Genomic DNA, 16,259 nt, shown 5'->3' on the forward strand with positions numbered 1-16,259 from the left:
CATTTTACATACAAGTCACTAGCATAGAATGCTAAAAATTATTCTCTATCTACTTTAGCAAGCCATAATCACTGCCAAGCCTCTAAAAAAGATTTTCCCCACCAAACCCTTTAAAACACACTTGAATATAACCACACAGTTTCAGATTAGTTATATTGGTGTTTTTCCTAGTGCTCACTGAGTTTCAATCACGGCTCTTGATTTCTAACAATACTTCCCGCCTGACACCCCCCGCAAGTTAGATTTCTTGCTGAAATATTCTTTGTTACTCTATTCAACACCTACTTATTAAGGAGCTACTATGTGGCAGGCATAGGGCTGGGTGCTGGGAGGGCAGTGATGATAAAATATGCAATGTCCCTGTTCTCATAGGGTGAAGTAAGCAACAGTTAGACCAGGTTTCTCAACCTCAGCACCATGAATTTGTGGGGTGAGATCATTCTTTATTGGGGGAGATTTCCTGTAAATTGGAGGATGCTCAGCAGCAAGTCCATAAAATAGATGCTTTTAGCATCTCCCCAGTTGTAACAAAATGCCTCCTGACATCTCCAAATGTCCTCTCGGAGGCAAGACCATCTCAGCTGAAGGCTACCGAGTTAGACCTTACTTTAAGAAAATAAATTTCAGGTCATAAGAGTATTTTACAATCACAGAATTGATAAAATAAGATTTTTTTTCCCAGATACTGATGCTCCAAAATGAGGGTATTTGAAGGCTATAAATATCTGCAGTTAAATGTCAATACCTACAAACACAATGGTATGGCTACCCCAGGCTATTGACAAATAGTGACACACAGGAACAAAGTGTCAAATATTCTGAATATTGAATCTCTAGGTGAGATTAGACTAGTCTAGACTAGACTAGACTGAGAAAGACTAAATACTGGTAGAGGAAGTTAGTAGACTCAAGAAAACACTGTATAGTTTTGTAAGTGTTAAAGGAAAATTCCCACTACTCAACTGTCTAGGTGTCCCAGGCCCGACCACCATCTCACCAAATATTTTAACATGTATTGGAAAATGTTCCTATGTCTTACAATTTCATAATAAAACCCAAGGAGAAAATAAGATTTTAAAAAATTGATCACTTTAGGGCTTACTTGTCTGCAAGGTACCTCAGATATTCTTATCAGGCAATAGCAACTTAGATTGCTGGTCACTTTTAAAAGGAATCAGGCTCTCGTGGTGTCTTAAAATGACTCTCGCAAGCTCTAACTCCTTCCAAATTTGACTACCCCCTCCCATCTTGCCAGCTTTATTTCCACCTCCAAATGCATCCTCCTGTGTTCTAGCCAAACAGGTCCTGCACTTGCCCTGTGGCTTCCCATTACTCAGTCTTGGATCCTACCTATGCATCTGCCTCTTTTATCTCCCATACCCCAGTTTCTTCCTGTCCAAATTTTCCCCATCCTTCAAGGCCCAGCTGAAAAAAAAGAAAGAGCTGTTCTTTTCTCTAAACTCCTAGTGCACCTTTCCATTATCTCTGTGTGCCACTCACAGCTTTATGGCTTGCATTACAGGTAAGTGTGCATCTGCCATATTCCTTCTGGCTGCCTGAAGCTCACCGAAAGCAGAACGCCCTTGTTTTCCCTTCAGCACCTAGGACAGTGCCTGGCAAAGCGTTCCTGCACAAGGTAGTTCATTGAATTTTATTATAATTTTAAACCTCAATTGCGAGGTCTTCAAGAGGGAGATTGCTGCCATCCTAACTCTTGTGTGGAATGCCAGATTCCCAGATGAGTCAGGCAAGAGAGTCAGTCAGTAGAAAAATTGTTTTTGTGGGGAAACCATCTCTGATTTTTGTTAAATGCTTTCAGATGCTTTGCAGGAAGCCTATTATACCTTTCCAGCATTCTCCCTAAAAGAGGTTTTCTCAGTCTTTCTGATGTATATCATAAAATGGATTTTGTATTTTTTACTTTTTTTTGTTTACTTAAAGAAACATCCATTATATTCTTTTACATAGACCTTCCTTGGAAATGACAAGTACTTCTAAACCCCTAACACAAAAAGTCTTTTCTTCCCTGCTGCACAGTATGTCTTTATGGAACTGAACAAAGTCTTATGGTGAAGGGGGATTAGACAAAGGCAGTGCCACCCCGGAAATGTGCAAAATAGCTTTTTTCTAAAAGGACACATTTTAAGGCAAAACTCAATTACGAATAGAGTCAAGGACAGGAAGGTGGAGGAACTGAGCGTTGCCTAAATTATAGTTCATACTTAAAAATGCAGTTTTATTATTGTTAAGTATGTGTTAAGATATAAATTGGTTAAATTAATTTAAAAGAGGAAAATGAGCTAGGTCAGGGGAAAATTTAGTCCACAATAGATCTTACTGCCTAGAATTCTAAGTTACCTTATGCATTTCAAAATTTTGCTAAATTAAAAATAATGGTACAGAATATACCAACATAACTTTCCTATGTTTTTCAAATCTGTTGTAATAAACATGGAGTTTTTCCAAAAACTTTTAGAGTCATGTATCCTGAGCCTGAAATATCATGCATGTATACAGAGTTAGAACTAAAATAATGCCTTTGGTTTGTTTTGTCACATACCAAGACTCAGTTTAGTAAAGTATATCAAATATTCATGCCAGATGATCACACCTCCATTGAAGGAGAAGATGGGTGCTGAGAAGTTACAAGTGCATATCTCTTTTACAAGCAAAGCTGCTTCCCCCCGCCCCCACAAAACTTGACAATTAGAAGCTAGTCCATGAAGTACTCAGGGCCCCATTGGCGGTTACACAAAGACGTGACTGGGAAGGGTGGCTTAGCCCCACACTAACCCCCAAGCTCCTTCCTGTACAACATCAACTTTGACAAAAGCAGCAGGAGTATAGCCACAAGGAAACTTTTCCTTTGACTGAGGAGAGATTTAGCAACTGAAGCAACCAGGCAGGAAGGGCAGAACTGGGCAGAGCCTCCAGGATCTTTTATTCTCTGGCACCATCAAGCTTGGTTACCCTCTGCCCACAAGCCACCACACTATCCCCCCTGCCCCCAGGGCTCAGGAAACATAGCACCAAAATATGGACAGGGGCAGGTCGAGGTCCAGCTGTGTCCTTGGGAGTAGAGCCTGACTTGGCCCCCAGCTTCCAATGTGTTTGCAAAAGCGAGGAAGTTACAGAGCCCCTTGATGGACTGACGGGTGCATTAAGGCATGGAGGGCCCCTCCTGAGCTGGAGGATGTGGGGTTCCTGGTGTCCCAGACACCTCCCTCTAACAGCTTTCTGAGTTCGGGCTAGGACCCAGCATGCAGAGCCCTCTTACCCGCATGCTGTGGCGCTTGAAGACATTGTGCCGGTGGAGAGGTGGGGTGTGCAGTGAGTTTACAGGAGATGGATACTCCATAGGGCTGGTGAGCGTAGGTGAGCTGGCACACAGACCCTCAGGGACCTATTCAGGAGAAGTAAAGAAGCACCAGCACAGGGACAACACAAGAAGGTGGACAATTAGCTGCTACAAATGTGAGCACAAAGAAGCAATAATGGGCACCACAGGAGACATCGGACTTGCTCTTCAGGAGCTAAGAATGTGGTGTGGGCATTTCGTTGGTCTTGTTTGGGAGATATGGCAGGGCGACACAGACGGCTCTTGGCTGGGAGTCAGCGCAGCCCCTGTGGCCTCATTCATCTGACAGCCAACCACATGATGCTCTGTGTACAATGGGGTCCACATTATGTTACTGACCTACTGAGTCCATGTCTCCTCCTTCAGGACTCTTCAGAAAGGAGTTCTGTTTCATAAACATGTCGCAAACTCGCAGGTATGATTAGCCCACAGAAATATGCATGTGTATTTGTATTTAATCACTATTTTAAACATCACAAAAAGGTATGATTCTTTTTAGGAATATTGCTTCTATCTTCTGCATCAAGGTTTTCTTCTTCACACAACAAGGATTTAGCTGTTAGTTCTTGGTTAGCCTTGTTTTGGTACCAGAGTGTTTCCTTGAGAAATATATGACCATGGGACACCACCTTTCTGTAAGGAGCACTAGATAAACAGACATTGTTTCTATTGGTTGAGATGCTCCACTGCTGAACAGTGACTCCGAGCTGAGGGATGTAAGAGAAGAAAAGAGATGGGCCTTGGCTCCCTGTGACTGAGATGCAGGACACAGACACAAGACAGAGACATTCTCAGACAGGGATCGACATCTTGGGAAGATCCCATGGTTGGTAATGATGGAGGCATGAGGAAAGCTCCAATGGAACCTTGCTCTTAGCTTCTGGCCACCTGGGTTCTGCCTAAGGTCTCCATGGGGAGCCCCAGGGAGCAACTCCATCCTCTGGGGGCATCAACTATCCCCAACTGCCTGAAATTCCTTCTCAGAAAGCTCTGCTCTGGGTAGGGGGCCAGGAAGGCCTTGGGCATAGAGAAGTAGCTATAGGCAGGCACACAGAGCAACAAGCACTATGGACAGATGGACTGAGCTTAAGGCAAGTCTTAGCTGAGGAGAGCCTGGTGGAATTGCATTTTGATTCTTTTGATCTCTGGGCACTCTGAGTTCAAATTTTCTTGTGGGTACCAAAGAATAGTCAATGCAGGCCAACTCCATAACCCAAGCAGGTAATTGCTAGTCCTCCAAGGCACGAGAATGGAATTTCAGGAAGGTCCGAGTTGAGGAATGGCCCCAAATTTCCCAGCCCTCTGGTTACATGTTTACCTGGAACTGCAGCTTGGGAGCCAGAAGGTTGGTTTGTGGAGGGGGTCTATACTTGGGCCGGCTGGGCTGGAGAGAAAACATAGAGATGAGTCAGTCCATGCCTCTCTCCTTGAGTGAGCATAGCTCACCAAGGGGAATATTGGGCTGGACACAGGTCAGGCTTATTCAGAATAAAGGAGAGATGAGGGGCAAAGTTATCATTAAAATCATTTGCATTCACTTACTGAGCACCCATTATGTGCTGAGTGATGAGAAGGTACAAAGAAGCCAGTCTCTCTGCCCTCCTGGGGGACATCACTAATTGAAGGGTTTACTGATCTCTGGTGTGTAACCTCTTTAGATATGGGAACACCTGTCAAATCAGCTGTCAAAAGCCACATGCTTCCAGAGGTAACGAGTTACCGAGGGCTCAGGCACGTGCAGAGGCTTCATGGAGGAGATGAAAACTGCCTGAGGGAAGGATCAGGGCATGCCAGGCAAGGGGGGACAGTGAGAAAAGGCCTTGGACCAGATAGGCCTTTGTTATGGACTGTTTGTGCCCCCCGCCCCCACAGATTCATATGTTGAAGCCCCGGCCCTTAGCGTGATGGCATATGGATGTAGGACCTTTGCCAGATAATTCGGGTTAGATGAGGTCATGAGGCTGGGGCCCTCATGATGGGATTAGTGTCCTTATAAGAAGAGACACCAGAGCTCTTGCTCTCTCTGTTGTGCTAAGACACAGTGGGAAGGTGGCCATCTGCAAGCAAAGAAGAGAGTCCTCACCAGACAGTGAATCTGCCAGCACCTTGATCTTGGACTTCCCAGCCTCCACATTCAGTCTATGGTATTTTGTTATGGCAGTCTGAGCTGACTAATATGGATATGGTCCCTCAAAACCCACCCACATAATGGCATGGTAGCAGGGCACTGGATTCTGAGTCCAGAGATGCCATGGAGGGTGTGGACATGGAGGCTGGACATAAGGGACCCAGGGACACTCCCCATTCATATGCCCTCAGGGACATCTAATTTGCCCCTAAAAAATACCAGAGACAAAAGTGCTCCAGCCCCTCAAGGGAAGAGTGTCCAAGGTGATTCCCTGCCCGAGATTCCCTCTGAGGGGTGTGCTCCCCTGGGGCCTCAGATCACACCTGCCAGGGCACCCATGTGATGGGGGCTAAATTTAGTGCTGGCGGACAGTTGGGTTGAGGGCCAAGAGGCCCACAGGAGCACATCCTGCCTATGCTGGAGGAAGAGGGAGGAGTTACACAGTCAGGCCAGGAGTGGGCTAGATGGAGACCCAGCTCTGCTTGATTCACAGGACCCATGAGACCAGGGCTTGGTTTACCTTGGGTGGGGGTTCCTGGTAGGCTGTGGGCTCCAAGATTTTGGGAGGTCGGTAGCGAGCATTCCTCTCCTGCTCTATAGCGATGTCTTTCTCCATCTGATAAATGTCACTGCCAAGGAGTCAGGTCCGATGAAGAAAGAGGAACAAAGTTAAAGACGCTCCTGGGGCCTCTTTTCTGCAGTCCTTCCTCTGAAGTCTGGAGAGGCCCAAAGAAGGACCTCTGGGTCCCATTTCTGTCTCCTCAGAAGAGTGGCTGGGGAGACTCCTCTGAGAAGGCTGGAAGATGGACCCTGAGGCTGCTTCCCCAACAGTGAAGTTGGGAGGATCACAGGAACGGATCCATGGTGGGAAAAGCCCTTGGAGAGCCAGTCCTACGGGGCAGTATAAGTGTGTCTCCGCCCACCTCACCATGCATCTTGCCTTCCTGTGCTTGCTACTGGCACCAACCCCCTATGCAGATTTCTGATATCCCAGCCAACTTCATGACCAAGGCCTGTGTTCTGCATCTCCTAGTTTTCATTAAGCCGCCCACCAACACATTCCTGGTGTATACTAATGAGAAATGGCTGTGGATTCAACTCCTGGGTTAGCTATGTGCATGCTTCTTGCCCTTCTTACTCAATCCACTGTTTCCCAACTTGGGAATCACAGATCCTAGAGGACTCTGGAATGGTCACAGGGGGTCCCTGAATTCACATGTTCATTGTCTGTATTCATTGTATTCGCATGTATTCATTGTCTGTAGACCAAGTATTATGTGCTACCAGATACATAATATTTGTATTGTATTTTCAAGTGTACATGAATTATACTGTACATTATATAAAAAATTCATTAGATAGCGTAGTACATTTTGCCAATCAATAAATTCTGAAAATGTAACTATTGTTACAGGGAGGAATTTTCAGAATTTGACATTAAAAGGGCCCCGCTTATGCCCACAAGATCAGGAAATTTTCATCTAATCCTTTCTTAACTCTCATGGAGGACTGCCAGGCTGTAGCTTGAGGGGCGTATCCCGGGCTCCTTGGGGTCTTTGGATATCCTTCCAGTTCCACAGAAAGCCTGCTCCTAACTCCATCCATGGTGGGGGCTGGCCTGGGTCCTCTAATGGGGTATCCTTCTCAGCCCACAGAGAAGCACCTGTCACAACTCCCCAGGGTTCTTAAGCCCCCAGAATGAATTAAGATCTCCCCTCTTACCCTCATCACCTCAGAGCTTTGGTCCTTTCAAATTACATCTTTCAAATACTTTTCCTGGAACTCTTTTGCTTCTCAAATTTCCCATATGAAGGACCAAAAGATGAGACTAGAATTAATCAGGGGTGTCAACAAAGGGATAGACAGGAACAGAGATGTCTTTTAAGCTGGAGGCCTTGCAGACTGTGTTGGAACCCCTGGCCCCACAAGCAAACTCAGTGTCATTCCCACTGCCCCAGCGTGGGCAGCCCCAGCTTGCTCGTTGGGGTACCTCCCTGCAAAGCAGTTTCCAGGGGCACCTTTCTTTCTCTAAAAAATGCCAACACATTGACTGCAGTGCTTAAAGTCAGTTGTTTTCAACATTAATTAAGCACTAGATTCCCTAACGCAGGGGTCAGCACACTGTTGCCCACAGGTAAATCCAGCCCTCTGCCTATTTTTATATGGCTCCAACCTAAGAATATTTTTTACATTTTTAATGACTGAAGAAAATAAAGAGAAGAAACTTCATGACATGTGAACATTATATAAAAGTCAAATTTCTGTTCTCCCATATAGTCTTCCTGAAACCCAGCTACCCACATTGATTTTTTACGTATTTTCTACGGCTGCTTTTGAGCTATTATGGCAGAGCTGAGTCGTTTTAACAGAGGCCATATACGGCTTGCAAAGCCCAAAATGTTTACTGTCCGGCCTGTTACATAAAGTTTGCTGATCCCTGCCCTAAAGGAGGCCAAAAAAAAGTCAGACCACCCAAGGAGAAGCTGTTGGCACGCAAGCCACCCAGGAAACAGGGGGACAATCTAAAATGTGATCTGACAGCACCCTTCACCAGGAGAGAATAATGGCTCTTGGATGAAACATCAGACGTTCAGGCTGCCAATGCTCCATTCAGAAGGGAGAGGCTACCCCCCGGGTCGCTGTCTTAATGGTCAAAAATCAATCACTCCCTTCCCCACTATCTGGGAGGAACAATCAAAGGCACAGAGGCTCAAGGGTGTTGCTGGAAATGCAGGTCCCATGCCCGAGCTGGGCCTCCTGTAAAGAGCAATCTCTGCAAAGAGCCTAGGCACATCAGTGAAAGTCTGGTTTAGACTTTGTGCTCAAACCTGCAAAATATTTTTTGGAACGCATACTAGGAGCAACATCTCGTGTTCGGGGTTGACAGATACCAAGATGGTGAGGCTTACGCAGGCTCACTCTCTGTGAGTTCCTGTCTGACAGTGAACTCGGTTTCAGTCCCCTGTCCTCTGACTGAGCTGCTGAGCCTCTGTGACATGTAGGGCACTGTGCTTCTGCTGGGAGGACCAGCCAATTCCGCCTGGACACATGGCTCCGTGTTGGTCAGAGGGAGGTCCTGGTGCAAGTCCCAACCCCACCCGTCACGGCCACAGCTCTGAGCCTGAATTCTCTCATCCTTAAGGTGGTCATGGCCAACTGCATCTTGTTTCGGGAAGTACGTTCGTTTTAAGCCCCTAAGAGCAGCTGGAGAGTAGACTTGCTATCTGGGGTCCCTGCACCTGCAGCCCCCCCACCCCTGCTCCATGGTCACCTGAGGTTGCACACGAGCTCGGTGAAGCGGGGCCGCTCACTGGGGTCGTAGTCCCAGCAGCGAGTCATGAGGGTATAGAGGACAGGTGGGCAGAGGTCGGGCTTGGGCAGCCGGTCCCCTTTCTCGAGCACCCCGATGACGTCCTTGTTCTCCAGCCAGAAGAAGGGCTGCTTGCCAAAGCTCAGGATCTCCCACATGCAGACAGCTGAAGGCAGGTAGAGAGGGCTCAGGGCCTGCACTGGGGAGGACGCATGCCCAGAGAGGCCAGTCCACCTTCCTCAGGAAAAACTGTGGGACCTTCTGAGTTCACCAGCCTCCCCCTCTAGCATCCCTGAGGGCTTGCCCAGTGTGGTGGTCCACTGAGGGACCAATCACCTGCATCTGCAAGTGAACTAAGGCTCCCTCCCTAGAGCCCTTCCACATGGAGTTATTAGATTTTGTGGGACAAGGAAGAGGGGCCAGTCAAAGGGCATGTTGTTGGGACCACCAGTGCCTTCCCTTAAGAGGGAGTGCAGACTATTGGAAAGCTGGGGTTTGAAGCCTAGCACCAACACTTGCTGCCAACACAAGCCCCTGGCCTGCTTGAGCCTCAGTTTCCTTATCTGAAAAATGGGAATAATAATAATGAGCTTTTATTGGGCTGGCCATGGAGAACTGAGAGGGATAATCTGCGTGGCTGTGTGCTCTGTAAGGGGCTGTCCATCTATCACCTGGTCTCGTTCTCACCTCTCCCTATGCCTCCTTCTCAGAACAAACTTCAGAGTTTGATCCCCTCTGGGGGATCACGTCAGTCCCTGGGACTGGTTGGTGGAGGGCATGCTCCCCTCAGGAGCCCTTTCCAGGAAGATTAACCAATACTGCCCAGGCAGGCCTTTAGCCCATATCATCCGCAACCCACCACGGCCCCCCCCCCCCCCATTTCTGGGACTTCTCAGTGGCCACAGCAAAACAGAACCCTTGCAACCCAGGGATGGGGGGCCAGACCTCTGCCCCCTGGACCCCCTCTTAGCCTGGTCGTGGAGGGGAGAATCAGAACCCTTTCCCATGCTCTTCTGAAACTCCACTGACCAAACATCCAGACGTCACTGGCTGTTGTAAAGCGGCGGAAGTTGATGGACTCAGGGGACATCCACTTGATGGGGAGACGGGTCACAGAGGCTTGGGGTGGGCAAAGAGATTTACAGGGGTTATTTTGTGAAGAAAGATCCAGAAAAATCCAGAATTACAGCCTGTTCTCCAGAGACCCTTGGCCTGGGCTTTGACCAACTGTAGCCTTTTCTTCTTTCCTTTTTTGGGGTGGGGTGGGGCTGCAGCGACCCCTCCAGGGACAAGTCCGGGGCCAAACATCCCTCACCTTTGTAATACTCCTCATCCTCAATGTACCGGGAAAGGCCAAAGTCCCCCAGCTTCACACACTCAGTGGAGGCCACCAGGACGTTTCGGACAGCGATGTCCCTGGGAGAGAGATGTGGGGGTTCAGAATGTTTCATTCTGACAGACCGATGGACAGAGAGGTAAGGGAGGAGAGTGCCGGCCAGGGCCCCAGGAGGCTGGGCTGGCCACCCAGGTCCCCCCCCACACGAGGCCCTCGGCCACCTCCTTCTACCTCCCCGAGGAGCTTTATCTCCCATTACCCCTCCTCACGTGGCTCCAGTGTGAAGCCAACTTCAGGTTCCCAGGACTTGCTCCGCACACTTGCCCTGAAGGCTATATCCTCCCCTCTGCCAGGGATGCTGTCACCCTGCTGATTCTTCAAGGGAGAGCCCTAGCAACTTTCCTGGTCACTATTCTCCCCTGCTTCTACAACTCCACTGGACTGTAGGCCTCTGTCGTGGCTAAGAGCAACAGCTCCCAGATACCCTCTAAGGAGCACTAGCATGGTCAGGACCACCCAAATTCTGTACATACCCTGCCTTGTGACAGAGAGACCCTCAGATGCCCCCCACCAGCCCCGGCACAGAGGAGGAGACGGGGGTGGGGGGCACAGAGAGCCGAAGGAGCTTGCCCAGTAGGTTCTCTGGGCGGGGAAAGGGGTCAGCCCAGGCGGCCTAACTCCAGAGCTGAGCTCTCACCCCTCTCTGGGAAGCACCCACTGACTCAGTGTACCTCATGTTCCTGGCATCGTTTCTAACCCAGGGTCGTCTGCTCGCTTCTCACAGGCAGGCTCCGTTCCCTGTCATTTGTCTTTATAACTGAAAAGCTGACTTCAAAGCAGGACAGCTTCATCCAAACAAGGGAAACAGATCTATTATCCCACCACCTTCCCCTCATGACTATTTACATCTCAAATTTTACCCTCATGCTAGAAGGTAAGCTCCACAGGGAAAGGGAGTTTGGGTCTGTTTTGACTACAACTTTATCCCAGAGCCGAGGACAGCACTTGGGAGACACAGGGTGGAAGTTCCAGAGGTGTTGAATGAGTGAATGGAACGAACGAATGAATGTTTATATCCCCACACATTGCTTTGCATAGTATCACCCACAAGACCACATACCCCACGTCCATGGTGTTGGATTGAAGAATTCATCTGCTCACCCCAATATTCTGGGAGCACCCCCTTTGTTTCCTCCAGGGGATCACATCCCTTGTGGCTGGAACCTCCTTTCAGGGACTGGGAACAAAGCCAGGTGGAGAAGGGGCCCACCCCCCCAGCCAGAGGGAGGAGAGGACTTGGCAGCTGGGTTGCTGAGGACCGGGGTCGGGGGCGGGCAGCTGCTCAGGCTGGGAAGGGCCCAGACCCCAGGATCTTCCTGGTGCTGCCCCAGTCCCATCCCCCTGCCTGGGCCGCATGCCACCAAATGGGTGAGCCAGCTCCGTGCAAGTGGGGGAGCAACTTCCTAGACCCCACCGGGAAACGGGCTAGACTGCGCTGAGCTACAATCAGATGCTCCGCACTTTAGATTTAGTCTTAATAACAATGCCATGAGGCACGTATGGCGATTCCACCTTTCAGATGAGGCAATGGGTTCCTAGCAGGTGCTCAACTCGTCACATGAGGCAGGACTAATGCTGGGGTCTCAGTACTCGTCTGTGTGACTCCAAAGCCCTGCATGACCCCCAACCCCTCCACGGTCAGGTCGAGGAGCCCAGCTTCCTCCCCAGCCCCACCTATGGACACAGTTGATGCTCTCCAGGTAGGCCATGGCCTTGCAAATCTGCAGCGAGTACAGGACAAGAGTGAGCACCTTCAAGGAGTTCTTGTTTCTCTCCAGGTAGTGGCCCAGCTGTAGGAAGAGGTAAGATGCCATCAGGACCCCAGCACAGATGCCGCGGGCAGCCACCAAGCCCTGCCCCGGCAAACCCAGGTTGGCAAGATGTTCCGGAAATTTCCCCTACCCACAATCTCTGGGTTGTCTGGGCTGAATACAGACGGCAGGAAGCTGGGAGTGAAGGGCCCGTGCTCTAAATGCATCCCACCCGGAGGCCCGGCTCAACAGGGTTCCACCCCTCCCATCCCCAGCTCACCTCACCGTAGGGATACAATTCCATGATGATCCAGGTGGGCTCCTCTTCAATGATACCGATCAATTTCACGATATGTGGGTGGTCGAGATTCTTCATGATCACTGAAGTTGGGGGCAGGAGGGATGGGCCAGAGTGGCCCTAAGTTCCAATACGGGGAAACGGGCTGGGCTGTCCCAACTGGGAGAAACGGGGGGGGGGAACCCCTCCTCCCGACGGAGGCCCCTGCACTGTTCGAACCCTCCCCATCCCCGGTTCCAGGCCCCTCCCCCATCTTGGACATCCAGGGCCATGTCATCCCAGGGGGCCTCTTCCCACTCACGGGGGCTGTGGCGCTTCCCAGGGAACATGTACCTGCTTCACTCAGGAACTTCTCCTTGTTGTCCAGAGTGCAGTCCTTCTTACAGGTCTTTACGGCGACATTGATTTTCTCCCCTTTCTGCAACGAAAGTCTGTTCAGAGCCCCTTGGGCCAGCCCAGGACTCAGAAGAAAGTGTCCCCTCCCTGGCATCGCCATGGCCATCCCACAGGCTTGGCTGACAGCTGAGGGAAGACAGGCAACATCTGGGCCTCCCGGTCTCTGCCAGGCACCTTCCTCCCTTACCTCCTTCTTCCCCCCACTCTCCTCCACTCCTCTCCAAGTCCTGACTTCACTGCCTTTTATTTTTTTAAGATTTATTTATTTATTTGAGAGAGAGAGAGTGCATGAGCAGGAGGGGCAGAGGGAGAGGGAGAGAGAATCTCAAGCAGACTCCCTGCTGAGTGCGGAGCCCGACGTGGGGCTCGATCCCACGACCTTCAGATCAGGACCTGAGGCGAAACCAAGAGTCGGACACTTAACCGACTGTGTCACCCAGGCGCCCCCTGACTTCATTGCTTCTTGATGAGGGCATGTCAGGACTAGAAAGGACCTTTGAGACTAAAGCCTCTGGCCGTCCAGATCAGGACACTGAGGCTCAGGGCCAATGCTCTGCCCTTTGTTCGTGGGTGTGTGTGGAGTGCATGCAAAGCCATCTGACGCAGTGTTCCAGTCTCTTTCTCTCTTTTTATTGTTGGCTTTTGCATTTTTGCTGCTTCTTTTCCTTGGCTCTACCCTTTCTGCACGGTCCCACCCCACTGGGGCCTCAAAACTAGCCCCTGCCTCAGATCCTGCTCTTCCTCTTCCCAGAGCTACGTTTTCTCACACTTCCCCATGTTCTTGCCCGTCAAGATTCAGCCAACTCTTCCCCAGGTCCTGCCTCCATTTTACTCCCCGGGCTTGCCATCCTTCTGGGAAATGACCCTTGCTTCCATCACTCCCTGGGTATTTCATAAATACTGCAAATGCCAAGTGGAGGAAGAGCCACATATCATGGTGGCCGCTCCAACCCCAGAATATATGAACTCCCCCTTCGTTCTATGGAAAGGTGGGAGAGGAGTGTCCGCGAAGAGTCTGGAACTCACGTGATTTGTGTAGACACCTTCATAGACCTCCCCAAAAAAGCCTTCACCAAGAATCCGATTCAGGACCACATCTTCCCGTGTGACGCCATACCGCGGCCCTGGGCAGGTGGAAAGAGCAGATAGTCTCACTATCCACTGGTGCCCCTGGGAATCTGAGTACTTGTAGGCCCCAACGCCAGGCTCTGCTCCCCTCCTGCCCAGGCATCACCAAACCCCTCAACAACATCTCAGCTAAGATGCAGGAGTTGGCCTGGAAAAGGGGTTCTAGAAGGTTCCATCATCTCAGACTTGGAGAAAAACCACCACCCTGTTCCCTCTGAAGGCCAGGTCGCATATTCACACTCATGGGATCCCCACACACATCACAGGCACACACAAGGTCAATAGTGTGGGCATAAGAGAATGATCTCAGCTTTCAAATCAAAGGTGTTTCACTTCGGTTTGTCCCTGTCTGCGGCACACATGGGAGGGGACGAAGGAAGGAAATAAAGTCCCCCCGGGGTGTCACAGGTGTCCCCACAATGTCACTTCATAGGGCCCTGGCTCTGGCCATTGTGGTGGGGCCAGAGATCTACCTCCGGGCCTTCGCAGGGTCTCATCGGGAATCTCAGCATAGATGTCTGATTCTGGAATGATAGAAAGAGAACATCCTATGGGTAAGACGCCCTCAGCGGGCACCACCGGGAACTGGGCATGGGGCTCCCACATGCAGGCCAGCAAAACCAAGGCTGACATCCCGGGGAGGCGAGTGATGGAGGGAAGGGGAGCCAGGCAAGAACTGGGGCTCCTGTCGCACGTTTTGGCATGGCCACAGAGCCTAGGGCACCTTGACTTGAATTCCTGCTCACTACTGCCTGGTTGCATCATTTAGGGCAAGCTACTCTCCCTCAATCTCAGTTTTTCTTTCTGTGAAATGAATGTTTCCAGGGAATGTCATAAAGATCAAATAAAATAATACCTATGATAGATTTAATGCTGCTGGGGACTGAATGTTTGTCTCTCCCCAAAATTCATATGTTGAGATCCCGACACCCCAGTGTGAAGGTATTTGGAGGCGGGGCCTTTGGGGGGCAGTGATTAAGCTTAGGGGAGGTCAGGAGTATGGCGCTCCCCGGCTGTGGTGTTTGTTATGGCGGCCCAAGCTTAGACAAACATGGCGCCCTGTATTAACTGGTGAATACATGTTAGCTATTAGGATTCATGATGCTTTAAGCTGTCACTGAGAAGTCAGAGGGGAAGTGTGCTTTTCTGCAACTTTGAGGGAATCCATGGCAATGCACAAGAGCAGGCAGAAGAGAGGCTCTGGACACAGGCAGAGGACTGCAGATGGGCAGGCTCACCTATGCTGCAGCTGTCTGAGAGGTGGGGCCGCTGTGCCTCCAGGCTGCTGTAGGAGGAGAAGAGAGGGCAGGAGCCCAGTGAACTCAGAGCCTGGCAACACGGCCCGGGGCAGCCTCGGCCCACCCTCTCCCGGCCGCCCCTCCTGGAGGCCAGCTGCCCCTGTCCCCCTGCCTGCCTGGCGGAGGAGCACCCTGTCCTGGCAACACCAGCCTGGGAGCATGGCCCCCGCTGCCGGGGGGCAGGAAAGAGGGGACAGCGCCATTCTCCGTACGATGAGGCCAGAGGGCATTAGGACACGGGACTACCCTTGCAGGGACTGATGGGGTGAAATTTACTGGTGAGAAATTGCCACTTAGGAAATGCTGGGGTTCCTGTGTTCTCCCCTGGGGCCTGGAAACCAGAAACCATGGCGGTGGGGGCTCCCTATTCGTTCTGCCTCCTCCCAGGAAGACACAGGCTGAGTGCAGACCTTGTTCCCTGTCTTCCCGTTGTACTCACAGCATGGGGATCTGGGGCAGGCTGTTCCGCTTCTCACCATCTGGGGAGAGGGCAGAAAGGGGGAGCTAAAGCCAGGAACACAGGGTCCTGGATGGATGGCTGACCTCACTGCTCCCCTATGAACCAACACAAGGGGGATCCCTTCCCACCATTCTGTATCCTCCGAAAGTCGGAGTGGAAGCTGGCCTGAAATAGAGTCCTCTTAGTAGAAGAAATTCTCGAGTTTCTTTCTGCCACCACCCACATGTTCCAACCCGGACCCCTGCTTCCTGATCCCATCCCCAAATAGACACATGTTCACAGGAGGGACCAATCGTGTTCTAACACTAGCTTTGCTCTTCCTGGGGCTACAAACACCTCCGCTCCAGAAGCCAGCCCCCAAACTGCCTTTGGCCGGGGCCTGCAGCTAAGGACCCAGGATGGGTCCACAAGGAGCATCCTTGTGATGGAAGGACTCGGCAAGCACCTGGTCCCACTTCCCGAGGCTTCTTCGTTCACATCTTGGTCAGTGGTTTCACTTCTCCTGCTCTGCCTCTGGGGGCTTGTGCCACATCTGCTCATTGGGCCAGTTTGCCTTTAAATGGAAACTCACCTTTTTTGGGATGAATGATGAGAGAGCCTTTGTGCTCCCCCTGCAGCCGGCAGTAACCGTCCACCAGGTCAGCCATGTTCTCGGCCTCTGCCAGAGAGGAGGTTTTGATGGACAAGGTCTGCAGAGAAGAGACCAGCCAAGGATGAGACCCAAAATCCTTGGCTA

The 16,259-nt window shown here is 50.6% G+C and overlaps 1 protein-coding gene across 4 annotated transcripts in view; it reads right to left on the minus strand.

Moving 5' to 3' along the window:
* The window catches only part of PTK2B (protein tyrosine kinase 2 beta), a 126,581-nt gene that overhangs the window by 7,149 nt on the left and 103,173 nt on the right, over positions 1-16,259 (minus strand). For 3 of the 4 annotated variants that reach the window (XR_003520862.2, XM_027599352.2, XM_027599354.2), the window contains exons 11-24: positions 16,095-16,212; positions 15,503-15,542; positions 15,004-15,050; positions 14,239-14,289; positions 13,664-13,761; positions 12,575-12,659; positions 12,224-12,324; positions 11,867-11,982; positions 10,112-10,212; positions 9,826-9,915; positions 8,758-8,962; positions 6,007-6,115; positions 4,677-4,742; positions 3,278-3,403 (exon numbers count right to left, since the gene is read on the minus strand). Coding sequence is in view for 3 of the 4 variants with exons in the window: in XM_027599352.2 (XP_027455153.1) it covers positions 3,278-3,403; positions 4,677-4,742; positions 6,007-6,115; positions 8,758-8,962; positions 9,826-9,915; positions 10,112-10,212; positions 11,867-11,982; positions 12,224-12,324; positions 12,575-12,659; positions 13,664-13,761; positions 14,239-14,289; positions 15,004-15,050; positions 15,503-15,542; positions 16,095-16,212 (1,353 nt within the window). In the remaining variant the exon portion in view is untranslated. The remainder of the gene's footprint in view (positions 1-3,277; positions 3,404-4,676; positions 4,743-6,006; positions 6,116-8,757; positions 8,963-9,825; positions 9,916-10,111; positions 10,213-11,866; positions 11,983-12,223; positions 12,325-12,574; positions 12,660-13,663; positions 13,762-14,238; positions 14,290-15,003; positions 15,051-15,502; positions 15,543-16,094; positions 16,213-16,259) is intronic. The other variant, XM_027599353.2, reaches the window with a different exon arrangement.

Source organism: Zalophus californianus, chromosome 2, assembly GCF_009762305.2.
Source record: "Zalophus californianus isolate mZalCal1 chromosome 2, mZalCal1.pri.v2, whole genome shotgun sequence".
NCBI lineage: Eukaryota > Metazoa > Chordata > Mammalia > Carnivora > Otariidae > Zalophus > Zalophus californianus.